Genomic DNA, 18,948 nt, shown 5'->3' with positions numbered 1-18,948 from the left:
AAATCTGGCGTGAATCTTTTCCCCAGCACACAGATTCCCCTGAAAGGAGGCCCTCAATGGAGACGCTTGCTCATATGCTTACATGTGTGTGCTGGCCTGCAAACATACGAGTACATGCATGCTGACAGACACTCCCCTATACATGGGCACACGGGCATTTACATGTGCACAGGTAATGAGCTCTGTTATCATTCAGCCACCTGGCTCTTGGGCACTGAATGCCACTCATACAGCATGTGTGAAATCAGCATGTGTATCCTGCAAGTGGCGTTACTGGCTGCTCTGTTGTCATTGCTCAGCTCAAAACTTTCCTTTCTCCCACCAACTCTGCCTTTGGAAACGCATTTCTTCACTTCTGCGCGCTGGGCAACTTGAGACAGGAACACATGATTCTTAGCCCACGTCTGACTCATATTCCTGGCCTAGTGTCTTTGCTCTCTGATCAGTGGGGGACAGAGAGGGAGTTTCCACAATACACCGTGTGACTCTAGAACAGTTCTATGAACCAGTTTATTTTCTAGGACTTATTTGATCGTCATCCAACAGGAAGAAAAAGCAAATCACTTTAAAGGCAGCAGCATCTCTAATAATCCAATACTTCTGCTCCGCATCTGACACCAGAAAGCTGATGGTAGAGACCACGAACAGGGAAGAGTGCCAGCTCATTGAGTCTGGTTGAGCAATGTATTGTGCTTCCTCTTTCATCTCTTTTCATCTTACTTTACTTCTCGTGCCCCTTTCCATTCATCACAGGATCATGAGCTTCTAGGGGGTGGAACGGTCACTGGTCCCCACAGCCAATGCAGAATTGGCCCTCAGAGTACAGTCTGTCTCCTCTGTCGGTGGCTATGCTGGAGCATTTTGACCAGACTGATGGGAAAGAATTGATGGGAACAAAGGGGCTCACCTTCCCCCCCGCCCACTAGCCCTATGCTAGGACCAATGACATTGGCTCAGCCAGACTGCAGAGAAGTCAGACTTTTGTTTCCCTTCCTCATCCTCAGAAGCTGCTTCAGATACTCCCCGCAGCCCTTTGCAGACAGTGGGATGACTGGAAGGACAGATGCTATGCCTCTGTCAAGCAGCTAGCTCTGGTTAATACCAACCCCCCACCTCATGACACTCCTCTGGAATCTCCCGCACATCAGCACCTCACAGCGTTTGACTAGAAACAAACGTCCAGCCGCTGGCGAATTTAGAGGAATCGTGGTCTCCCCCAGTGCACACAGCTCAGGCAGCTTCTAAGGAGCTGTAACACCTGGCAAAACCTCAATGCCCTCTAGTGGTCGTGGGAGGTATAGAGGGGAGCAAATAGCCAGGAAGCCACAAGGCACCGAGTTGAACAATGGAAAGGGACCCTAGCTCTAGAGTGACCAGATAGCAAGTGTGAAAAGTGGGACACTTTTTTTCCAGGGGGAGGGATAGTTGCATATATAAGACAAAGCTCCTAATAATGGGACAGGCCTGACAATATCAGGATATCTGGTCACCCTACCTGGCTTTGGACAGCAGATGAGAACGCCACATGGTCCCAAGAGCCATGCAACAGTGTGAAGAGCAGGAGTCTGCCTGCTTCATACTTCTCCCGTTCTACTGCCTAAGGGCTCCAAGGCCCCTGCTAAGCATCCAACAGCGTGCCAACCATCCAGGATTGGCCTGGACTCTCCAGGAATTAATCCTTAATTAAAGATTATGTCATGTGATGAAACCTCCAAGAATACATCCAATCAAAATTGGCAACCCTACCAAACACAGGCTCATTGGATCAGAGCCTATGACAAAAATAGCTTAATTTGAAGAAGACAACCCAGAGTAGAGAGGTGACATCCCCCTGCTAACGATGCGCTAATGCATGTGTTCTACTGAAGGGATCCTGAGAAATAAGCCTGGAGAAGGGGATGGGTCTGTCCCTGGTCAAATATGGAAAGATTTTAACCAGGGTATCTGAGACCCAAAGTCTCTGCACATGCTGCTGTCCCAGTTGAGTGCAGGTGCTGGGAAGTGTAATGCAGATGCCAATCAGAGAGAAAGGAGTTCAGGCAACAGCTACCAAACAGGGAGGCACCAAGGGTGATCAGAGATGGACGGATCAGAGATGGACAACAGCCCTCAGTGGGCTTGGGAAGCCCCTATAATGCCTCTGATGCTCCCTGCTCCATTCATGGTGACTACAGCCCCCTGAAGAAATGGATACAGTCTTTGTTTGGGAGAAAAGGTCCAAGGCCCAGAGGTTGGAGAGGTACGGGAAGGGGGACTGATGTCAGGATCAGTTTCAGGCACTATCCGTGTATGCCCAGAGCTCTGCTGGGTCTGGTTCTGAGTCAGGCTGCTCCTGAGCTGCAGTGGGGTCAATTACAGCCTCATACTCTTGTGCCTTGACCCACAAGCTGGGGATGCTGCAGGAGCAAATTTCCTTTGGCTGTGGCCCACCCGGTGGCCTCAGCTCCCCTGCACAGGGGAGGTCCAGGAGGAGGCTGCCCTTTGGGGCCAGTGCTTGGCCAGTGTTCCGAGTCTCCTTCCAGTGTTCCAGCTCTAGAGCTCTTACTTGAACCTTCGATTTCCTGGGGGGCTTGGGGCTTCTTGTGTCCTGAGGCAGACAAGTCCCTAGTGAGGGCTCGGTCCAGAGCTCGTCCCTGCAGTTTCAGTTGTCTCCTCAGCTTCGCCCTGCGGTTCTGGAACCAAACCTAGGGAAACCCAAAGGAAAACAGGCATTAACTAACCATCTTTTTGCCTGCCTGCACTCTCACGTGCTGCTGGCAAACTGGAAAGCATGGGATTTATAAAGCATCCATCCTGCATCTGTCTCCCCAGGTTCCTCTGGGGGAGCTGTAGCTCCAGGAATCCAGACAGAGATGGTTATACAAGTGAAGGTTTTAAACCAAAACAGAAATTTCAGGTCATGTCACGTAACGGGGAAAAATCTCATTGCAGAAGTGTCCCTCTCACGCGCGCGTAATGCTCACAGCAGATTCCCGAGCTGTCAGCCAGTTCTAGAAGGAGAATCCTAATCCCCTTTACCCCCTCCACCAAGGAACTGGACACTTTCACACCGGCTCCCTGCGCACCACTCCCTCCCTCATGAGCTGGGGCTGCAGAGAAACTGGGGGACATGAGCAGCTCTCTTACTCTGAGCCTGACAATGGGTCTCAAGCCTCATTTCCCCACCCCAGACCCTCCAGAAATGGGAGGGATCCACCACCCTTGTTCTCCAGAGACATGGTAAACAGTGGCCCAGCTCAGATCAGGGCAGTTGTCAAAGCCGAGGTGAAGAGAGGGGAAACACAGGAGAGAGAGCAGGGGCCATGCTGGGTAGATCCCACAAACCCACACTTTCCCCACCATGCAGCTGGGCAGCATCCCCACTTCAACCATTTCCCAACCCTGAGAGGAGGCTGATCCTTACTCTAGTTCTCCCCCATGACCTGTGGCTGCAGAGTTACTACCACCAGAGCCAACAGTCAGGCAGAGCTGAGCCCAACATCTAAAGGTTCCCTCCCACCTCTTACCTTCCCTGGTCCGAGGTGGGTTCCTCGGGCACCAGTACCAATGGGGCTGGAACATCGACAGGGCTGGGAATAAGCACAGCGAAGATCAGAGCAAACAGGAGGTGACAGAGCCTCCTGCAGCAAAGTCCTAGCCCCCTGCCCAGCAACCTGAGAGGCTGGGTTCAATGAGCTGCCCTCCCGGCCTGGAGGTCGGGGAGAGGAGTTCATTGTAAGCTCTGCAGACAAGGGCAAGATGCTATTGCCAAACACTAGCCTGGAGTGCAGTACCCCATGAGCGTCCGGTACCTGCACCCTGGCCTCTATCAGGTCTAGCCGGAGGGCTAGGGCCTCCCTCATGAAGACGTCAGGGTAGCGCGTGGTCTCAAAGGCTGATTCCAGCTCCTCCAGCTGCCAGCTGCTGTAATTGGCTCGGGCTCGTCTCTGCTTCTGCGGGCGAGCTTCCTCTGGAGAAAAGCCACAGCGACTCCAAATGAGCTAGTACCACTCACCAGACCAGCTTAGGGGCACAAAGCGTGGGCAGCACACTTCACTGGACACCATGCTAGCCCTAGCCCTAGCCCCTCCACTGGGCACCGTCCATCCCTCTTCACCACCAGCCCCTGATGAAGAATTAGCTCCGGGCTCTCCCCGGCACAGCTTATCCCCTTACCAGGGCCTTTGTCTCTCATCATCGAGACAGAGACCTTTCAATCAACCACGTGAGGAGAGGAGACCCCTCAAGAGACTTGCTGTTCAATTTATTGTAAGTCTAAAAAGCCTTCCACTCCTCAGTGTTTAGATTTCATTCAGCTGATTTTGTCTGGGCCCTTTCATGTAGTGTCTGAGCGCTTCACGATCTCGAACGTATTTAGGATGGGATGGGTGGCCCTGAGGTTCTCATCGGTTTAGCAGTAGTGCCCTGGAACCCCAGCCAGGGACCAAGACCCCACCGTGCTAGGGGCTGCACGAACACGGAACAAAGAGACGGCCTGCTTGTGCTTGGGAGGGTGTTACAGGATAACTGGTTCCCATGGATACAGATTGGACCAGAACAGATGCACCCAATCCAGCCAATTAAAGAGGCTAAGCTACACCTGGGCCTATCACGGGCTGCTTGTGGCAGCTGGACTGAGACAGGCTGCGCCTTGGGGAAGGAAAGCCACACCAGAGTGGAGCTAACTCCTGTGGTGGGTCCCCAGAGCGAGGGGTCAGGGGCTCATGGAAGCAGCCCTGGGGCTATTGCTCCAGCAAAACTCAGACTGGGAAACTGCCAGGAGCAAGACAGCCTGAAGCCTGAGGCTAAGGAATGAGTTAAAAGGCTGTTTTCTGGTTGTTCGCTAACCTCTGTTAAGGAAATAACCCCACTTGTAAAGCCTGGGCATGGCAGCGTGTGCTCTGGGGCTGGGCAGAAGGGCTGGCCCGGGGGCAGATGGGTGCCTAACACCACCAGTGAGCACAGCCGCCAGTGAGCACAGCCGGTTCCTGGGGCCAGTGACATCTTCACCCCACATACGATGCAGAGTGGAGAAATCTTTTTAAGGCAGGGGGGTTATTAGCACTATTTTTTGTATCCTTCCACTTGCCACAGTACCCGGGGTCCAGCTAGGTAAGGTCTAGAGCAGGGGCGGGCAACCTTTTTGGCCTGAGGGCCACATCGGGTTTCCAAAATTGTATGGAGGGCCGGTTAGGGGAGGCTGTGCCTCCCCAAACAGCCAGGCGTGGCCTGGCTCCTGCCCCCATCTGACCCCATTCCCTGTCCCCTGATGGCCCCCCTGGAACCCCTGCCCCATCCACCCCTCCCTGTCTCTTGACAGCCCCCCTGGGAGCCCCCGCCACCACATCCAACCCCTCCTCTCATTCCTGACCACCACCCCCCCCGGGACCCCTGCCCCATCCAACCACCCCTTCTCCCTGACCTCCCCCAGAACCCCTGCCCCTGACTGCCCCCCGCCACCCCATCCAACCCCCCCTCTCCTTCCTGACTGCTTCCCCGGGACCCCTGCCCCCATTCAACCCCCTTGTTCCCTGCCCTCTGACCGCCCCAACCCCTAGCCATGCCCCCTGACCACTGCCCCGAACTCCCCTGCCCTCTATCCACCCCCTGCTCCCTGCCCCCTTACCACGCTGCCTGGAGCACCGGGGCAGGCAGCCACGCCACCTGGCTGGAGCCAGCCACGCCACCGCGCAGCACCGAGCACCGGCTCAGGCCGCGGCTCTGCAGCTGTGCTGCCGCTCAGAGCAGGGCGCCGGCGGCGCAGTGAGCTGAGGCTGTGGGGGAGGGCGAACAGCAAGGGAGGGGCCGGGGGCGAGCCTCCGGGGCCAGGAGCTCGGGGGCCAAGCAGGAGAGTCCTGCGGGCCGGATGTGGCCCGCAGGCCGTAGTTTTCCCACCTCTGATATAGAGGGAGGGGATAACAACAAACCAACACATTTTAGAAGTCTCTAAACTGAACTCTTCTCCTACACAATCGCATCACAATGATTTTAAATTCCGGTATCTCGGGACCTTCCAGGGGCTCAAAGCAAGGACTGTGTGTCCTGCTGGAAACTGGGGAATTTACCCGTCCCCTGGGGTCCCTTCGTCTAGCTTACCTGAGAAGTCCCCCAGCTCCCCCAAACCTGCATCTTGGCTTGCCAGCAGCAGTGCTTGTTTGCAGGGCTCCGGAGCGCTGCAGGGCTGGAAGAGCTGGTAGCTGAAAAGGGGAGCTGGGAGGAAGAGGTTGCAGACAGGAGCGGATGCGAGCTGGGCTGAGAAAGCAGGGCCGTAGAAGCGAGATGCAGCCGGGAGTGAGGACACCATGTATTCTGAGCCAAACATCCTCCAACTAGGGACACGAGCAGAGCCGCTGCACCTGAGTGGAAAGGAGACAGGTGGAGGATTCCTACTCTTCTGGCCCGTGAGAATCCCACTCATCCACCGGAGGGGAAGGGGAATGTGAAAGAGCCTTGCCCATTGAGGAGACCTGACTCCAGTTATGCTGCAGTCCAGATTAACCAGGGAGACATTGTTCCAGTAGCCAGATGCTGCAGAGAAAGGAGTGAGAAGCCCCAAACAAAGATACTCTGGAATGACTTGCCCATAGGAAACGTATCTCCCTGACCTCCATCAGCTAGAGGTGGGTCATGCTCTGAAGCAGGAGGGGTTCTCTTTTGTTGGGTGGGTTTGGATAATGGGGAGAGCTGGCTTAGAAGCCTGAAGACCACAGGGTTTCTTACTCCTGAAGGAGACTTCAGAGCCTGCTGTCTGGTTTCCTACTCCCTCAAGGGAGCGCACCAGCCACCTTCAACAAGGCCAGAGGGTTGAGCAGGATTACTGCACCCAAAACTCGAATGAAGGATTGACATTGCAGCATATGGCTCATACTGATGTCCTGGTGAGCTGGCTGGCTCTGCTGGGGAAGCCATAGCTGGCTCTTGAAGTTGGGACAACCAGACTTCAAAGGCTGATGGTCACATGCAGACACAATGATCCAGACCTCGCTCACCTGAAACTCCTGTGGAGGGAGCATAATCCTGTTCAGCTCATGGCTGGCAGAGAATCATGGCTGCACTACACCCTGCTTGTTTGTCGGCTCGGAGGCAACATCAGAATAGACTCCCGATACTGCAATATTCAGGGCCCAGCCAAAGCCAGTACATGTGGACTATTAAAGGTGAAGAGAGATCTCTTCAGCCTCAGAGCACTTCTGGGGTCAATTCAAGGTTTCTAGCAGGGAGAGACAGACAGGCCGGTTCTCTCTCCAAACCATCTTGCCCATCCCTAAAGAAAACCATGCCAAATTTTTGTTTTGTTACTTACATAGCACCTACAGCGGGCTAGATGACTCCAAATAGTCACTCAATAGTTTACACTGTGACCACAAAGGAGCCCAAACTCCACCCTCCAGCAAACCCCACTGACATGAAATTCGGAGAGGATAAATTACCAGTGCGATTTTGGTAATTTGGGGGGGAGGGGAAGAGAAAGAGGGGGGAAGAGAAAGACAAATGAGTTCATCTGCATAGGCAGGGGAAAGGAAATGCCCCTCCCCGAAGCGAATTTCACCCCTTCACTCCTCAGCATTAAGTGTACATTGATATTCCTGAACATTTACCATGCTGAGGAGAGTAAAGTCCCACTCCAGAACCAACAGGATCCCCTCTTCCCTTAGCACTGCACTGAACACCCCCTTTTTGAGAGGCTATGTCAGCCCCAAAAGGAGGGAACAGCCATTAGGAACATGGCAATCTTGACACAATTTGCACCAGACTGCTCCAGAGGAGTCCCAAGTTACAGAAGCTGTAGAGGAAGATGAATTTCAATGGGCAGAACACTAGGAATGCCCACCCCCCACCTCACCCCCCACTCTCAGAGCACCTTTTCCCCACCGAAATCCTCCCCATCTTACCTGCACAGAGTGATTCAGAGATCTGCAGAGCTGGCTAAGTCTTGGACAGGTGAGTTCAGGTGTACTGGAGGATTTGAGCTGTCTCTGTTAATCCAGGTATGTCCTGGAACAAAGTGGAGACTGGTCCTCACCCTGCTCTCTTTCCCCCAAAAAAACTAAATGTGAGGTTCCAATTAAATTACTGTGGTGGTCGGGGAGGGGTCTCTGCTGACCCAGTCGAGTCCAGTGAAACCGAGAGCTGGTCTGGACTTTCCCAGGTGTGTCCATGTAGGAGGCAAACTGCAGACAGTCTCTGATCACCACTTGTCTCCAGCAGGTGTGAAATAAAGAAACTTCTTACCTGAAGCCTCTTTTCCAAGGCCCTCCTTTCCCCTCCCCTATTCAGACACTAAATTAACTTCTTCACTTCAAAGAAACTCTTCAATCAATTAGAGGGGAGCGTGAGCCGGGATTGAATTTCCAAGTAAATATTCCCACTAATGGCTCCCTAGCAGTGACCCAGAAAAGCTGTCTCACCTGCAAGAGGAGTTCACAGAGCTCTCTCTAAACAGGAGACAGGAAGAACTGCCACCAAGATTTCAGCTGAGCCAAATGAGACATCTGAAGCTACCTCCACTTTACATGGTATCATGTTCACTATGGAGGGAGAGCCCCAAGCTTTCCAGTCAAGAACAGATTCTCCTGCAGCTCTCCTGTCTCCATCGCTGTCTCTCCATTTGCACAGATTACTCTAAATTTCTCTGTTGGGAACACGGAGCAAGGGAATGAAATCCCAGAAAGCCAGGATATTCTGCCTTCCAGAATTACCCCAGGCCTAAGATTACTGGGCATTTCTCCTACTGTTTATTTCCAGCTGGATTTTGCATAGCTTCTCCAACAGCTACGGTATTAATTTTGCTCTTGTGGATTTGCAGGAAGAATTTAAAAAGTAACTAATGACAGTGTGTCCAGCAAGAACAAACTGTTAGTGACTAGAAATGAAGACAAGAGACAGCGGAGACCAGAACTCATTGGAGCAGGGGGAGAAGAAACTCAGGAGTATGAATAGAGGACTGAGAGCATGGTTGGCTAGAGGAAGCAGAATCTGAGAACAGAGGCCACTGGATTACAGAGGCAAAGGCCTGGGAGCAGTTAGAGGCCAGGGCGTGGGTGCAGCTACAGCCCCCGAGGTGTTTGTGACTAGAGATGGGAGACCAAAAAGCAGCGAGCAACAGAGAATGTGGTTTAGGCTGGCGAGGGCCTAAGAGCTAGATGCAGCCCAAGTCTATGGGGCAGACACATCTGGAGACAAAGGAATGGGAATGTGACCAGGAAAACAAAGCCTGTGGAAACGTGCCTCAAAATGCTGGGATGGCTACAGCAGGAATACAGTGTCTTGAGCCTGTGGAACTTGGTCTTTGCACTATTTGGGTAGTGCAGCTTAAATTCTTGAGGTCTCCAAGTTTAAATGTGCCAGCACCTTAGGGAGCACACGAGAGCCTTGCAGGCTGTCTGGTATCAATCTTCACGCTGCTACGATGACATGCCATAGCTACCCGGACTTCTGGGGCTCCCAGAATTCTAGAGAGGGCTGGGTCCAGGGCCAGCAGTTCAGGTTTGATTGATCATCATACAAAGAATTACCCCTCCCTTTTATGGCGAGGAAAGATGAGGCTCTGCAGTGACTCAGGCTTACTTCTCTCAGCTGGCTCCGCTGGGCTAGTGATTCCCTCCAGAACTGAACACGGGGCTCAGAGCCAGCAAGCAGCTTGAGAGCCTTTCCCCAGAAAGTCCCCTAGTCACGGGGAGGCAAAAGGGTTTGTTTGTTTCTTGTAGCTTTCCCTTTCCGAACTGCCACACCACCCCACCTCCCTTCAGGGTCCCTTCCTGCCAGCCTTTGAAAGTGGTTGGGTCACATCCCTGGAGCTCGGAAAGTGCCCTCTCGCTGGGTCGGAGTTTGAACTGTAACCGCATCCCAAGTGGCACATAGCTGAGAGCAACTAATTCAATTACTTCCGTTTACCAAATTGATGCCTCCCCTCCCCAGCATGGACACCCCACTGCTGACAGACGGATGGCCTCTCTCTGTCCTGCTAACTCCAGGCCACCTAAGAGCAGTACAAGATAGTGCCTGCTTAGAAGCACTTTCCTCCTCCCCCCACTTCAGCTCAGTTGCCAAGGAATGACTGACAGCCCTCAGCTGACCAAAGGAAGCTGGTCACATGCCCACTCTGAGCACAGCTGCAGGCTTGAAACGTGCTAGGTGCTAAACAGCCAGGGAACAATTAATCCACCCCATCCAACTAGAGGAAATGCGTGTGGTGGCCTGAGGTGTAGACACAAGCCAGGTTGTTATGCAAGAGCTCTCGATTACAGAGATCTCCCCCTCCCCATCTCTTGGCCCATTCCCCCGTTGTTCACCCCACTTGGCTCCCCCACAACTCCCACTGTATTCAGAGCAACGTCTGTTTTCCTGGACACCGTAGGCACATGGTTGTGCTATCAGCCTCCCAATAGGTCTAAACAACCCACTTCTGGCCATGGGGCGATTTTAATGTTGTACCACATACAGGATTGGGGAGGGGAGTGAAGGTTGGATACCATTCCTGGCCTAATTAGCCCATAGAATAGTCTCCCAAGGGAAGCAGTGGGAGCTTCCTCATCTGGGATGTTTCCAAGCAGTTAGAGAATGAACTTGGGCATGTTCTGTAACAAAGGATCTTGCAGCAGCAGGAGGAGGAGGGGCCAGGTGACCTAGTGGATTGTTGCCAATTCCCATGGCTCGGAGGTGGAGAACTTCGAGATTTCACTGATAAAATCAGAACAATGGACAATTTCTTCTTCCCTTCCATGGGCAAAGCCCAGAAGCCAGTGCAGCCTGGAGAAGGGAGGAGAGATTATCCTCCTGAGCTGTAACAGTGCTTCAATGCAGGGAATACATACTATATTCTCTGCAGCCGCTAGGTCAGGCCACTGGACTGATTGCAGTTTAGCTCCTTGTTCCCCTTCACGAGCCTCCTCTCTACGAGGACACGTGCCTTCTTCAGGCAGGAGGGGATCCCAGCTCTAGCAGAAACACACCCTGAATGCAGAAGTGCAGAGCTCGGAAGGCAAAGCAAAGAGAACACCAAAGAGCAGAAAGTAACCTCCTCCCAAAGTGGTGGCCCTGAACGACATAGACACAAGTGGGTGGAAGAGACAAGCTTTCGAGCTTTGGTCTCTTCCACCAACAGAAGATATAACCTCACCCAGCTGGTCTCCTCTCATGTCGTGGGACCACCATGGCTCCAACCACACTGCAATGGATGTAAGTGATGAGCACGCACCATATTGCGACACCCTAACTCCGCACGGGTACTTTCAGTCAGCTGAAAGCGCGGGGAAGCTGCAGAGAAATCTCTGCTTTGAAGCCAGTAAATCTTTATAGCTTGAGGGATCACACTCCACTCACTGGGCCTTGGAACCGGCTGGAGGGCAGTAACTGGGGCACAGGCTTGTACGAATGGCCAGCCACCAGCACAGTCTGAACTAACGCTGTCCAGGGCAATGCCTGAATGATTAGCCCTTGATTTTGTCTGGATCCTATTGTGGGCACTAACGTCTCACTCTGAAGCTGCAGTGGGAGTGAACGATCGAATAAAAACTACCGTTAGTTTTCTCGAGAGAGAAATCATCACTGTCATGGGAAGCCTTCGCTGCCGAGGCCTGCTGTTTGCAGGAGGATGTGTAACCCCGCCATTGCTGCAACAATGAAGGAGCGATACCTGGTCTCCTGGAGAAGGAATTTGCCTTTCTTTGAAAGGGGACAGGCTGAAAGCTGAGCTGGGCAACAGGGAGTCCTGCTAATCGGGGAGGCTTTAGAAACACTGAACAGAGGGAGCAGGAATGGGGGGAAAGGGAACAGAGGGTAAGACAGTTGTGGGGGTGGAGGGGGGATACAGCAGGAAGGAGGCCATGGCAGACTGGAAAGGACAGAGCTAGGAGATATGGGTGGGGAAGAGGGGAGAAAAGGAGCAGAGGAAGGAGAGAGAGAGAGAGATGGGGGGTGTTGCAGGACAGGACTGAGATGGATGAGCAGAGCTGGGGCAGAACTAGACGTGCTAGGTGTGCTATAGGACTAGAGGAAAAGTTGAGGGGCAGAGAATTTGCACCCTACTTTCCCTACCACCCTGGCTGTAGCCCGTCACACCACAGCTCTAAGAGGCTTTAAAAGAGAGAGGAGAGGGACAGAGCCAGCCCCAGCTGTGCCTGCCTCAGAGTTTACCATCAAACCTGCTGCTGTTTCCATGTCAGTTTCTCTCACAGCCTCCTTCCTAAGGCTACGTCTACACCTAAATCACTACAGCAGCGCTTCAGTGCGGACACTCCAGTGACTAGAGGGCTTCTCCCATCACTGTCGCTAGGTCAATGGAAGAATTCCTCCATCGACCTAGCACTGTCTACACCGGGGGCAGGGGGTAGGGGGGGAAAATTTACTGGACACCATTAAATTAGGCTTGAATAAAGACTGGGAGTGGATGTGTCATTACACAAAGTAAAACTATTTCCCCATGTTTATTTTCCCCCCCTACTGTTCCTCACATGTTCTTGTCAACTGCTAGAAATGGCCCACCTTGATTATCACTACAAAAGGTTTTTTTTTCCTCTCTTGCTGGTAATAGCTCACCTTACCTGATCACTCTCGTTACAGTGTGTATGGTAACACCCATTGTTTCATGTTCTCTGTGTATATAAAATCCCCCTACTGTATTTTCCACTGCATGCATCCGACGAAGTGAGCTGTAGCTCACGATGCTTATGCTCAAATAAATTTGTTAGTCTCTAAGGTGCCACAAGTACTCTTTTTTTTGCGGATGCAGACTAACACGGCTGCTACTCTGAAAGAAAAAGTGAGACTTGGAAAGACCAGGAGACAATCAGAAAACATCCACTGTATCGGATGCTAAACATGTTTGCAGCATTGACGACCTCAGAGGTGAGACAGGCACCCCTGAAGGCGAGACAACAAATAGGAGATAATGATGGGATGGGAGATAATGTGTGTGCGCGCGTGTGTGTGACTGAAAAGCATATGCTAACTGTTGTATTTTCAATAAATGCGGCGTATTTGCCTTTGTCCCTGAAAAGATCCCGTGTGTTTCGTATGAGCATAACATCCTCGCTTCCTCCATATCCATATATCGTTTCATACACGCTCTCATTGGTTCTTACTTATAGCCTTCCCCTCTTCTAGAATCAAACCTACGTGTTTCTGCCAGGAAGTTCTCGAAATTCCTCACTTTCTCACTCCATATCTTTCAGACAGGTAAATCTTATTTTTGATGTTCATTATTCATTCTTTCCATATGTTCAAACCATCTTAACTTTCCAATTATTATCCTGTTTGCAATTTAATTTTAACATTTATATTATCTTCTTATCCTAACATTACTTACCCTATTAATCAATGTTCTCCAGCACATATTTCTCAATAAAAGCATTCCCACTGCATTTATTTGGATTTCATCCTAATATCACAAACTAAGTATATACCTGTGGTAATGGAATTTATATTAATTATTTTTATGCCTAATTTACAGATGGCAAAGCGAGGCCCAATTGACATAGTTATCAAGCAGAGACATCCAGTTGCTGAACACGCAAGTAATTCTGAATCAGACGACGCCAATGTAAATGAAACCGAAGTATTGTCAACAAAAAATTCATACTAGCTTTACTCGGAAATAGACGCCTCATACATTCAGTTCGGTTTTGTAGCCACAAATGATGGTGGACTGCCAAAACCGCAGTGCGTTATTTGTGGTGATGTGTTGGCTAACGACGCAATGAAGCCGTCAAAGCTCAAGAGGCATTTAAATACAAAACATAATGAAATTAGTTCAAAGCCAAAAGAGTTCTTCGAAAGAAAGCATGTTGATTTAAAAGGCCATCAGAAACAGATCTTTGAAGTGTCACACACAAATACTTGTGCTTTGCGAGCTTCTTATAAAGTAGCACTTTGCGTTGCTAAGGCTAAAAAGCCATACACAATTGGTGAGACACTAGTGATAGGCGGTATTAAAGATGTTTGCATGGAAATGCTGGGCGAGCCGGTGGCAAAGAAAGTGGCTCAGGTGCCACTTTCAAATGACACTATAGCTTGACGAATTCACGATCTGGCTGACGATCTGGAAGATCAGCTCATAGGCTAGATTAAATTAGCAAAGTACTTTTCTTTGCAGCTTGATGAATGTACAGACGTTGCTAATACGGCAATTCTGATGGTGTGTGTGCGCTTTGAACATGAGGGTGATTTGAAGGAAGAGTTTTTGTTTTCTGCTTCACTACCAACAAAAACAACTAGTCCTGAAGTATTCAAGAGTGTGAGCGACTACATCGTTAACAAATGTGGGTTGGATTTCAAGTTTTGTGTAGGCGTATGTTCTGATGGCGCTGCCGTGATGACAGGACGGCATTCTGGAGTTGTTACCCAGATTAAGGCGCTTGCACCCGAATGCATGTCGACACACTGCTTCCTTCACCGAGAAAGTCTTGCAACAAAAAAAAAAAAATGTCAACAGAACTAAACAGTGTGCTCAGCAAGGTCATAAAAATTGTGAACCATGTAAAGGCGAATGCTTTAAATTCGAGACTATTTGCTGTATTATGTGATGATATGGGAGCTGATCATAAACAGCTCCTATTGCATGCCGATGTACGTTGGTTATCGAGGGGAAAAGTCCTGTCAAGAGTATTTGAGCTCCGAAACGAGCTTTCCGAGTTTCTTCATGACAAAAAACCAATTGGTCACAATTGTTCTGAGATGTGGATTGGATAGCCTAGCTGGCTTATTTGGCTGATATCTTTGCCATCTTTAACAATCTCAACACCTCCATGCAGGGAAGGATGGCTTCGTGTCTTACAATGGCAGACAAGATCGACAGACAGAAACGAAAGCTAAAAGCATGGAAGAGTCGAGTGTCAAGAGATCTTTATGACATGTTTCACAACTTAGCGACAATCATCGCCGATGCAGGTGAAGACCTTGATGTTACATCTCTACGAAATGCCATCAGTGAACACGACGAATTTGGCAGAATGTTTTGAGTTTTACTTTCCAGCAGAAGATCCACGGAAGACTGGATGGATCCGAAATCTGTTTATTCCATTGAAAGATGACTTAACTGTCACTATGGAGGATAAATTGTTGGAGCTGGCAGCTGGCAAAAGATTGAAGATGAGTTTCGAAACTACAACATCACTTGCTTCCTTTTGGATAAAAGTGAAAGCAGAATATCCTGAGCTTACTGAAATTGCTCTGACAACTCTTCTCCCATTTCCTTCAACATACCTCTGCGAGACTGGCTTCCCAACCATGAGTGTTATTAAGACAAAGTACAGGAATAGTATGGATAGTCATTCTCCATTGCATGTAGCACTGTCCTCAGTTGAACCAGGACTGGATAAACTGACAAAGAAGCAGGCTCACCTTTCACATTAGTAAAGGCTAAGGTTTTAACATGCCTATTATTGTGTTAATAATTTTTTTTTTATAATATCTTTATTAGGAGACTTTGCTGGTTTGATTTTTAAATATTTTTAATTTGTATTGTAATATTGTATTATTTGTTTACAAAATAAACAAAATTAAAATGTCTGCCAACTTTTATTGTATTCATTATATTGTTTCCGATATAAATTAATATTACTACGAATGTTCAAATAATAGTTTCTTGGATCATAAACGAATAGTCATTTTATACTACCTGCACAGACGCATAGTCTTTCAGTCTGTCTTCAATGTATTGAAATGGGAACATCTCCACATGTACGCCACACTCCCATTCCAATTAATACTGTGAAGAATGTTAGTTTTTCTGATCTGATGTGCTACGTGCCTATGCGAAAATGATAATAATGTGGCACAAACATGGTACCAGTCCCTGGCACATTGGGGGGAAAAAAACTGCCGGTCCGCCACATCAGATAGTTTGAGAAGCACAGCTCTAGGGGACAATGAGAAAGCGCTCACTCTCCCTGCTTAATGGCTACACTAGACTGTCTCTTCCCACTAACCTGCAAAAGCAAAAAGGCCTGCAGGCTTTTATAGGATTTCTGCCAGCTGCAAGCAAGGAGCTTATGGGACCACATACTGAGACCCTTGTTCTGGAACAGACACACAACCAAGCCTAGGTACACAAGCAAACTGGAGTGCAGCCGAGGTATGGGCTGCTCAGCCCAGAGTGACTGCATGAAGGACGGGGCTGGTGTCCTGAAATCACAGGCATGGATGCAAGGACCAGAAACCACAGGATGGAAAGGGGGCTGGGGGAGGATGTGCAGTGAGAGACCTGCAGGGAAGACGGGAGAAGGCTCTCTCAACACAGAGTCTCGCTCCTCAAACAGGAAAGACACATGGAATGTCTGGACCTGCATCCCCTTTTCCCACCATTGCCCTTTGGTCCTGACTGACCACGTCCTCTCAAATCCACCTGGAAATCCTATGGGCACATGCAATCCTAGCTACTCAGGCTGGTGAGTGGGCGAATCCTTCCCCGGGAGCCCTGAACCCAGGAGGGCCATGCTTGTGTGTCAGTGAGGGAGCGGGAACTGAGTGTTTCCCCAGGGCGCCCTGGGGCTAATGCAAGAATTGAGCTCCAGGCCAAAGGCAGAGCAAGAACTGAGCAGCAGCAGCTCTCTCCAGTGCTTGGAGGCAGGAGAGTGACGCTCTTGCCCCTTCCTCTACCTTCTGCTGGTGTGGGAGGAGACCGGAGACCTGCACTTTAGTTCCAGTCCCTGCTATGATCCCCGGGGAAGCAGTCGGGGGGAGGCTGAGGTGTTTCTTGGCCCTTCCCCTTTGGGCGCTAGTCCTGTTGGCCCCAGAGACAGGTATCCCCCTCCCTGCTGCCAATGCACATCAGTTCTGACCTGAAGCACCCCAGCTCTGCCAGTCTGGACTCCCAGCTCTACTACTGCTCCTAAAGTCCAATAAGCTTCAGCCCCTACTATTCCAGTCCGGGGTCTCTCCTTGGGACACTGCCAGTTCTGCAAAGCATTTGCAATGGCAGAGACTAAAACAAGACCACCGCCCTCCTTAGGCTTTTACAACGGTTCCACAGTTAAACCCAGACCCCAGATCAGGTGGAAGTTTAATGCATTAATTCATTGCAGCAGGGAGCCCTTGGAAAGATCCTTATCCACTTCCATATCAGATCCAGCGTGGGGCTCTTCTCAATGGGTCCCTGGGTAACAGATAGTCATAGCTCTTGGAGACAGGGAAGCATTCCCAGTTGTGTGTTCTCAGACTGTCTGTAACTGGATCCCCCTGCACCAGGCTGTCTGCATTCAGTCCCGGATCATTTGCAGAGTAAAGCTGAAACATCCCTTCAAAAAGCGACTGGGCTGAGGGGGAGGAGGGAGCCCAATCACTCAGGCATCAGACTTCAAAGCAGGAAACACGGTCAGCAAGGGGCGCTCACCTGCAGCAGCGCTTAGCCAGAGCAGCTCACCCCTGATGGAAAAGAGCAAAGGCAGCATGAGGCAAAGCAGGCAGGTGAGCAGGACTCACACAATATCCAGCAACTTCTCCCCTGTCAGGAGGCAGCTGGTTTGCTCAGAATCCGGGCCAGTTAAAAGCCTCCTAGTCACCTGTTAACCAGCAGTTTACACGTCACTGATACCACAGCACCCAGCGACAGGCTGAACACGACAGGGATGACCAGACACCAAACACCCCTGCTTTCCCGGGGCAAGCAATCCAGCTTGGATTGCCTCTCATGGGACAGGCTCAGAAGGATTTATCTACTGAACAAACGTATGGTTCAGACACAGTTTCTACAGAAGCGTTCATGTGTACAGACCTGGGATATACCAGGTAAAATGTTAGTGGTCTATAAGTCACTGGGCGTCTCTCCCTAGCCCTGCGTGTCTGGTGGCTGCCCCACTTGGGAGGGGAGTTCCCTTCTGGAGCTCAGACACTTCTCTCCAGGCTGGCAGCACTCAGGAGGCAGCAAACTCAGCCCATGGGCTTTCAAGGGAGCCATCCAATCCTGTGGCAGTGCCTCCATACAAGCTCAATGCCACAGAGCAGAGGCTCGAGGAAGCTGGTTTGGCACCTGTGCCTCTCTCTAGCGTTTTTGCTCAGAAGAGACCCTCAGCCCAAGGCAGACGAACCACGGTGGTGATTCCACTGTGGCCATCCTGGGCTCCTCCATTAACTACCTATCTACCCCATTCCCAACAAACGAAACCATTTATAAACCTCTCCCCTCACTTCTCTACCAAGGGAGCTTTTAGATCACTCTCCCCAAAGCAGAGGGATTTACAAGGCCTGCAGTGGATAGCGCTGTCAGTTTAGCTCAGCTCTGCTACTCCCTCTTGGAGGAGGGGAGGAGAGAACCAGCTCAGCCGGACAGAGATGAAACACAGTTATAAACAAGCACTGATTAAAAGGCGGGCCAGTGTCATTGCATCAGTAACGCCGTCGCTAACCATTTTAGAACTGTCACTTCTCCCGTCCCAGATAAGAGGGGTTGGGCTCCAGGCCCATCATCCCTGCATTCCACTCCAGCGGCAACATACTCCCCGCCTCGAGCTGTCTTGGCACTTCAAGGTGCCTCGCCTTCAAACCTCTCGCACAAAAGCCCCCAAATTAAAAGCACCGGGAACTCAACCTGAAAATTAATACTGGCATGCATTAGTGATCCTATTAGTCCCCAGCCGCAGCAGCCGCACTGCATTCCCAGCCTCAACGACAGATCGCAGCTGGAACATCTAACTCAGTATTCTCATAGGCTCCAGTATTTATAATGTGTCCATCACCGTAGGATCTAGGCATGGGAGGGGTTGATTCAATGGAATGCACAGAAGGCAGCAAGTCATAAGTGATGCCTCTTATTCAGTGAGATAAAGACGAACTCCAGCTAGGCTAGAGGGGCTGCCGCTGTCCTGCCAGATCAAGTGACTGCACCATTCACATCCTGGCCACCCACGTTTCCTCTCACACTCCCTTCACCTCTGAACTAACTTGCTGGTCTCGAAAGGGAATAGTTCAAAGCCAGGCACATGCAGTGCAGCTGCCCCCCACTGCACTCTACCAGCAATCTTGTTTGTCCACACA

At 50.7% G+C, this 18,948-nt stretch overlaps 1 protein-coding gene across 4 annotated transcripts; it reads right to left on the bottom strand.

Annotated features, from left to right (window-relative positions):
- Positions 1-493: 493 nt before the first annotated feature.
- On the bottom strand, positions 494-12,194 carry LOC119567233 (homeobox protein unc-4 homolog). Of its 4 annotated transcripts, none has more exons than XM_043524137.1 (4): positions 7,578-12,194; positions 6,076-6,335; positions 3,792-3,949; positions 494-2,684 (listed from the first exon to the last, which is right to left on the bottom strand). In XM_043524137.1, exons 2-4 carry the CDS (start codon positions 6,299-6,301, stop codon positions 2,361-2,363), a joined length of 708 nt encoding a protein of 235 aa, XP_043380072.1. In that variant the 5' UTR covers positions 6,302-6,335; positions 7,578-12,194; the 3' UTR covers positions 494-2,360. The 4 variants fall into 4 exon arrangements, with proteins under 4 accessions (XP_043380072.1, XP_043380071.1, XP_043380069.1 ...); XM_043524136.1 differs by having other exon boundaries at positions 7,872-12,194; XM_043524134.1 differs by having other exon boundaries at positions 6,076-7,243; positions 7,872-12,193.
- Positions 12,195-18,948: the final 6,754 nt, after the last annotated feature.

This window comes from Chelonia mydas, chromosome 10 (genome assembly GCF_015237465.2).
Source record: "Chelonia mydas isolate rCheMyd1 chromosome 10, rCheMyd1.pri.v2, whole genome shotgun sequence".
Taxonomy (NCBI): Eukaryota; Metazoa; Chordata; order Testudines; family Cheloniidae; genus Chelonia; species Chelonia mydas.
Note: the sequence above shows the minus strand (reverse complement) of the source record. Positions and strands in the feature narration are given on the sequence as shown.